The 7,900-nt window shown below is 41.2% G+C and overlaps 1 protein-coding gene across 1 annotated transcript; it reads right to left on the minus strand.

Annotated features, from left to right (window-relative positions):
• Positions 1–4,393: 4,393 nt before the first annotated feature.
• CLDN14 (claudin 14) lies at positions 4,394–6,461 on the minus strand. Its single transcript, XM_030477499.1, has one exon. It carries the CDS (start codon positions 6,381–6,383, stop codon positions 5,673–5,675), a length of 711 nt encoding a protein of 236 aa, XP_030333359.1. The 5' UTR covers positions 6,384–6,461; the 3' UTR covers positions 4,394–5,672.
• Between the last annotated feature and the right edge of the window lie 1,439 nt (positions 6,462–7,900).

Raw genomic sequence — 7,900 nt, forward strand, 5'->3', positions numbered from 1 at the left:
AGCTGCACACGTGCTTCTTTCATAGATTGGAGATCTTAGGTGATTAATGGCTATTTCCCTTTTGCTGGCTTGCTGCCATCCCTCTCGTCCTTGTCTCTTAATTTATTAACATTTGTTAACATTCATGTTAAATATTATGGAAGAAACGATAACCACAGCTCATTACCAGCTACATTTAGAGGCTGTGTCTGCCATGTTATCATCATAAGCCAAACAACAAATAAAAAGGCTATTTTCCCTAGTGTTAGAAGACATTTGCTTCCACTCAATTTTTACTGGGTTTTTCATAAGAGAAATGCTACTCATTAACACCCTAGCTACAAAATCCAGCCTATTTTCAAAGTACTGAAATCATCAGCAATTCTTCGCACAAGCAATTGAGTTCTAACTCTGTTTTCCAAGGCTTATTAATACTTCTTGACTTTTGCTCTCCTGTGTTTTCCATATGACAAGTGCTTAGCCCTTTAAAATGTGAACAAATAAAACAAATAGGCAGCTCACTGCAAAGTGGAAGTGTGGGATTACTTTGTCAGCTTGCCCTTTTCTCACACTGTGGGTCTGAGAGTAATTAAATGAAGCTGACATGCATTAGCAAGGCAGCCTAATTGAGCCCGAATTGCTAGGAAAGTGGCAATAGCCCAAGCCAGTATGGATTCGTGTGCACCCACATTAGGGAGTGTTGATCAATACCAGTGATTATGACATTTTAAAAACAAAATTGATTGTCCTTGACTTGAGTGGAAGAGAGGACTCTCATACATGCCACTGGTTGCAACTACTTTGCTCAATATGAAACACTTTGTGAAAGGGCCATTTCAAGTCTTCCCTTTCTGTTTCTCTTACAGGGGCAAAACTCCCATGACTTTGATTCTCTTTGCTCTGGAGGCCTTTTAGTTAAAAGCTCTGCAATAGATTTGGAAGTATTGACAATAATAATAAGCTTATGGGTGAAATTCTGACCTTAGTAAAGTCAATCTAGCCAGAATTTCACCATTTTATATATCCACACACATATAAGTATATTCATATGCTCTTAACAGATCAAATCTGTGCATTGATTCTCTCTTTTTATTTACTCTGCTTTCTAACAGTTTGCTTACCAAAGATCTTTTAGGTGGGAGCTAATGAGATGAATGTATTTTCCTCATGCTTAAATCAGAAAATAAAATTAACAACCTTTTCCCCTAGGAAATCTTCAAAGGAAAAAAGAGGGAGGTAAGTATATCTTGCCTTTCTTCTCTTAGAAGCATTTTAAGCCCATTTAGATATTTGAGTTTTTGGAAAGCTGACTTACAAAGTGGCAGGTTTCTCAGTGAAGGGGGACACCTCATTTAGATCTACTGTGAAGAAAAGGGTAACATGGCTTCAGTTGAGTCACGTTTGGTCAGGATCAAGCCTGGTTCAAGGATCAGCACTAGGTTCAAACATGTCATGGGCAGAAGAATAGGAAAGGATACAAATTAAAATGGGAATCAACATGACCAGGTGCCCATTTAATGATAAGAATATGAAATGTGGATAATTGGAACACATGGACTAAGCCATATGAATAATTTCTTAAGTAAACAAGTGAAAAAGAACATATCTCTTATGCTGCACAGGACAGCAAAGCATGCAAGGAAGGAACGATATCATTTAGTATATCAGCTGGGGAGAAAAAAAAAAGGATAAGCTTTCAGCTTTCCTTTAAGCTGCTCCTGAACCTCATGATGCACCTTACCATTGCCCATCATTCGTACATACACAAACCATCTTGGGGGATAGACAGCAAAGTAAAGAGTAAACTAGCAGTAGATATTTACAGGTGGACACAGAATTTTCATTAATCAATAGACTAACGTGAAAAACCTTAATTACAAGCTAATTATACTAAAGAAATTTTGTTTTAGATCACTGAACTTCTAATGACTGAATTTAGTTAATTTCCGCATCTTATTAGTTAACTCATTCCTTGAAGAAATGAATTAAGTTTTGCTATGGTTTATCAGTTATTTCACTCCAGTACTTGCACTAGACATTGTGGAAAAACCAGACCAAAAATACCAACCAGTTCACGACCCAGTGAGCTTCTGTGTTTGCCAGTGAGGTTGTCTAATTTCATGACAGTGAACATCATGGTGCATCTCAAGTGCTGGTTTTCAGGACAGCTGTGCCTGTCTGCGGACCAACTGACTCCCTGCTATCAAAAGGGAAATCCTTGCTCACTTATTCCAGTCCTTACTCCTCTTCCTTTCCCACACCCCCTGCCCTCCCAGGCATTCCTTTTGTGGCTTTCCTCACACCTTTCCAGTAGCGAGGTTAGCTAATTTCAGCCTCAGAAAACTACTCCATTCTTTGATGTACTTGTTTTCTGCCTGTTTAAAGGAGTTAAACTGGTCCACAAAGAGGACCAAAGTGCAAAGTGGTGGCTGGGAGCTGGGGCAGCAAGGGCAGGGGAAATGGGATCTCACACTTCAGCAGCAAAGTGCCCTCTCTGAGCCCAGCCTCCACCCCTACCTCAGACGCCTCCATCTCTACACAATCCTGCAGCAGAGTCCCCACTCTGTCCTGGTGTTGCAGACCTAACCACAATATCTTCTTGCTGCCAAATCCTGTACTCCACCTACACCTCCCTGCCAAGTGTCCCACCCCGCTCCTCCAGGAACGTCAGACTGAAGTTGATTAAAACACATTTAACCACAATCACATGCATGAAAAATGCCTGCACTGCTAAAAGGAATTTCTGCCTGCCTTGGATCCCATCCTTGCCTCCCTGCAGTGCCTCCACCAGGAGGGCAGGCTGGTACTTCAGCTCTAGTGAGCTGCAGGCAAAAAGCAGTCTGTACATATCTAAAATAATAAGTAATAAAAAATCTGCCTCCACAGGACTCCTCAGAAATGCAGTGGATGCATGTGGGCAGAATGGCATGTGGCAGCCCTCGTCCATTGCCCTGTCCATTTCCCCCGCTGCTGAGTTATAGCTGCCAAAGAGCACGTTCCCACAAACAGCACCTCGAAGGGCCAGGAAACTCATCCCCTTTCCTTGACACTCTGTCACGTATCGATGCCACCAATGACCAAGGGGTTACTCAGAAAAGGAGGTGCAGTGGGGATTCATTCCTTGGCTGGGTCTCCAAGCAATACCTTGTTGCACTGCCTGCGCAGGACTGCCAAGGCAGGCTCCACACAAGCAGGGAGCAAGGTCTGGCCACCGGCCTGCATTGCAGCAGCGGAGCAAGGGCGGAGCTTGGGTTATCAACACATACGTCAGCCTCGGGTAGGTGCAGCCAGACTTCTAAGGCTGCTAGAATGGGTATGCTTTTTGTTTCCAATGGCAGCTTAAAGAAACAAAGAAAGAATAATAAATTTATGTCAGTTCTAACATGGAATGAGATCCACTGGTTCACAGCCGTCTGTCAAAGAAACCATTTCCTTCTCTTTATTAACATCCGAGCACTTCCAGGTATTTTTGACAAGACTTTATAAACTGTTCTTACTACTGTCACATATCCTGCTTGGCTGGGAATTTGTGCAGTAAGAATAGCACTACACATAAGTATTCCCACTGCACAAATTATCTTGGCAAGTGAATTAATTTATCAGTATATAACAAACACACTACCTAATGAGACACAAGCCCATTTCCCTTACTTGGACTTGTGCTCCAGTATTCATAGCTGTCCAAAGCCCTTATTTGAAGTTGATATTGTAATCACTTGGCTAGATCTATTGTAATGTAAATACAGAAAATGCCCAACGTAACTGACCACCTTCATTAGGCTACCTTTTGTCCTAAAAAGGCATCCCAGGAAATCTCTAGTGGACTCCATCTTTTCTAAGAAGTCCTTGACAAAGCAGTTTCTGTCCGTTCCTAGAATCTCATAGTCTGTTATTAAGATGTTTGCAGTGTCAGTGAAGTTTGTGTACATTTTTTTTCCACATCATATGTAATAGCTACAGTTAATAAATCACGAGTTTGTAATCAGCTCTTAATATTAATGATCAACCACCAAACCCCAGTCCCAGATCCTTTTTATTATTTTGGGTTTCAGCAAATTGCTCAGAAATGCCATTTTGTTTTTTAAAACCAGTGATGATGATAACTTGCACCCATGCTGAAAAACACTGTCACAATTCAAATCAACATGAAAAAAAAGGGCATGAAAAGGAAGGCTCAGAGTGAAACCAGGGGAAATGTTGAAAGGATCCCAGCTCTGGAGGTGCTACAAGGTGACAACGTAATTGAAAAGAGGCTTTTCATCAAATGAAGTATAGCAAGTGTAGTTGCCTCACAGGTCTTGGAAGTATTTTTTTAACCCTATGAAATGTTAACGTGTTCATCCATATGTTGCTCTGGAGAGACCTATCACTTTCTGGGATTAACAGAAAGTTAACAGCTTTTTTATTTTTTGTGATAGTTTTATACCACAGTATATGTTGCACTGGACTTCACTATAACATGAAATGAAGAGGGCTGGGGCTCTTTGTTCATTAGTTTGGTTTTTAATTGTTTAAACACACTGGATAATGATCCTATTTTGCAAGGATTTTAGAAGTAAATGTCTTGGTTTTATACTCCTCCTGACAGGCAATGGTTACAGACCGAGTGTAATCTCTGCTGGCACAGAGGCTGCCTTGTTTACCTAAGCCTGGCTGAATGGAAGCTCCCCAAATGCTGCTGGAGTAGATGGAAATATTCTTACTAACCCTAGTGCACCTTTGGTCAGGACCCCAGGCAAAAAAGATCCAGGACTGAGCCTAAGAAATGAGAACATCTCATCACACGGTCTTTGGGGACAGTATTCTAGAAATTGTTTTTCTGCTCTGTATAATGCATACAGAATGCTAAATCTGATGAAGAGCCAAATGCCCATTCTTTGACAAATTCTGATACTTCATTTTTTCTTTTTATTTTTTTTAATAAAAATTTAACATCAAATGTCCAGTTTTATTCTGTTGCTGACATTTCTAAAAACCCAATTCTGATCCACAGAAATGGTTTGTTTCCACTATGATGCATTGTCTTGTTTAAAAAATGTGCTAACATTTTATTTTGATAAGGTCAAAACATTGTAGTATAATTTAAAATATTGGTTATAACACACTGTCAAATACATCTGTCACAATGCTATTGAAATTCGTATTTCAAGGGACTATAAAAAAAAACAAACAAAAAGTTAAGTCAAAGCAAAAGTAATACCTTGTCACAATGAAACATTCATGCACTATGGAAAAGAGAAACTTAGCAGGCAATCACTGCTGGAAAATCACTGCGTCTCACCATGAAGTTCTCTGTTTTAGGCAAAACGGCGTCTTTTGTTGGAACACTGTTCAAACAAGAAGTTGCAGCCAGTTTCACTTTAGTGTTTGTCACAGGACAGAAACTACAAACAAAACCATTACTTTCAGCAAAACAGCCCTTGAACTGCCTGCCTGCAAAACTCCGATTGAAAGTAGGCAGGTATGTGCTGTCTCTGGAATATCACAGCCTCCTTTGTATTTATTTTCCAGGTTTTGCAGCAAGCAGTTTTGTATTCGCACTCTTTCTTTCTCCAGAAGAAAGGAAAGGAAGAAATGAACAAAGGTAAACTTTGTATTGTAACCCTTATAAGTTAGAAGTTATCTTAGCTTTGTTTTATGCCATGCACAGAAATTATAAAGCAGCTGTGTCTCACAGGCAAATGTTAGGGAACTCACACATAGTCATTTAATCTGTAGCCGCTATGGGAAGCAGATGTCAGGGAAGAAGCATGGTTTCCCTTGTAGACAGTTGGTGGTCTATAGGAGGGAGCAGTCCTTCTTACACTGCTGGGCTGTGTCTGGTAAGGTGTCTCATTCCCGCGACACTGGCTTGATGTGCAGAGCAGAGCACCACCAAGGATCGTCAAAGATGCAGAGACAAAGCCAAGGTAAAGAGCTTGACCTATCTCGTACTTCATCCCGCTGGGAAGCATGGGGTTGTAGAAATCTGTAACAACGTCGTTAGTGGTCCAAGAAACAGGTACCAGACAAACGAGACCGGCCAGGATGAAAACGATCCCCCCAAAGACTGCGATGGAGGCTTTGGCAGAAGTCCCCTTGGCACACTGCGTGCACTTCATACCGATGACAGCAATCACGCATGCCAGTGCGGAAAGGACGCAGGAAATTACCATCATGGCACGGGCGACTTGGAGGTCACGGGGCAGCGCCAACTGGGAGTGGTGGACTTGGCACTGGTAGATGCCGGTGCTGTGCCAGACGCACTCCATCCAAAGCCCTTTCATATAGGCCACAGCTGTTATAATATTGGTGCCTACATGTGCCGTTCGCCACCAGTGTGGCAGAATAGTAGCAATTAATGTCCCAATTAGGCCGAGCAGGCTTAGGGAGAAGCCAAGTAACTGAACAGCCGAGCTTGCCATGTTAATGTTTGTCCTGCCTAGTTCTCTTAATAAAGCACCTCCGCTTGAATTCCTTCGGAAAACATGAGCTTTTCTTGGAAGATATGCAGCTGTTTTACTTTGACACCTTCTGCTCTCCTAATAAAAGGTAATTGAGGAAAAAGGAATTAATTATTACCCAAATGCATTACCTCTCCAGCCAGTAAGGTGCATTCCAAGTGCAGTTAGTTCAATAATTAGCATAGTTATCGCTGTTAATCGTACTTTTGTGGAAGCAATGGGAAAGCAAGTTTCCCTCTTCGCTTATATAAACAGTCCTCTGTTGCCTGCTGGGAAGAAAACTCAAGACAATTTATGAAATGGAAAAAAATATTTTAAATGCAAATATTCCTCTTCCCAGCAGACTCTTCAGAAAAAACAAACATAATTTTCTTTCTAAAGCAGAGAATTAGTTAGTGTTAACACTTGGAATGAATGAGATTTATGAAGTAGAGAACTGCAAGTTGCTTTACATGATGAAAGCACTCCCAGAAGGTCATGGCAGAACTAGGAAAACAATAAGGATATATTTGCTCAAAGTAGGGAGCAAAGAGAGTGATTTAAAACCTGTGGAAGAGGATAACAAGTATTGGATTAAAGTCACTTTCCTGGCTCGCCAGTATTTCTTGAGGTTGCGTTTTAATAAAGCAACTCAAAGGGGAATAATTTTCATTAGCCTCTGTGGAGTTTCAGCTTATGATTTTAGGTTGTGGGTGAAATGACAGCATGTGAAACCAGATGTACATCATGGAGCTTCTGAGGAGCAACACCTTCACAGTTTGGTCGTGTATAAATTCTAGATGAAAAACAAGGAATAGTAAATAACCCTTCTGTATAAATTGCAAATTAAGTGGTCTTTTCCAATGGCTGCCTTGCAAGGTCTGTTATACATCATGCATTATGTGTGTGGGCAGAAACCTGATATTTTAATATATAAAATAACTGTTGCATCAAAATCCAACTTGGAATTCAGAAACAGAAACAAATTTAGGCTCTAATTCTACAAAGACCCATGCATGTGCTGAACGCATGTGCGTAGAAGAAAGCATAAGTGTTTGCAGGACCAGGCCTGAGCAGGCAAAGGGAGGAAAACCATCTGGCCAAACTAATGAAGACCATTAGAATAACAAAATAACACAGAGAGAGAAAAGTGAAAGCTGCTTTACATTCCCCTTATCTCACTAATGAGGCGGGAGTGCTCGAGGTGTGTACCAGTGCCGATGTTTGTCTCCAGACCACTGTCACAGTATGCACCGATCTCTACATAACAAGGTCAGGCATCTCTTTCCAAAACAATGCAGAATCTGCCTTGGACGTTGTGCCAAAAGGAAGGAAAGAGATTGGAAGGCACATGGATTATATGGGCTAGGCAGGACAGAGTCTTGTACTTACACATGTTCCTTTTGTTTGGAGCATGTCTGCTGTGTGCAGACATGGGATAGAGAGGAATGCTTTACAGACAGGCACCCAGTCCTCTGACTGGAAGGGAAGAAAAAAAC

The sequence above is a fragment of the Strigops habroptila genome, chromosome 2 (assembly GCF_004027225.2).
Source record: "Strigops habroptila isolate Jane chromosome 2, bStrHab1.2.pri, whole genome shotgun sequence".
NCBI lineage: Eukaryota > Metazoa > Chordata > Aves > Psittaciformes > Psittacidae > Strigops > Strigops habroptila.

Coding starts and splice junctions, on each gene's coding strand:
- CLDN14 (XM_030477499.1), bottom strand. CDS start 6,383: ATGGCAAGCTCGGCTGTTCAGTTACTTGGCTTCTCCCTAAGCCTGCTC.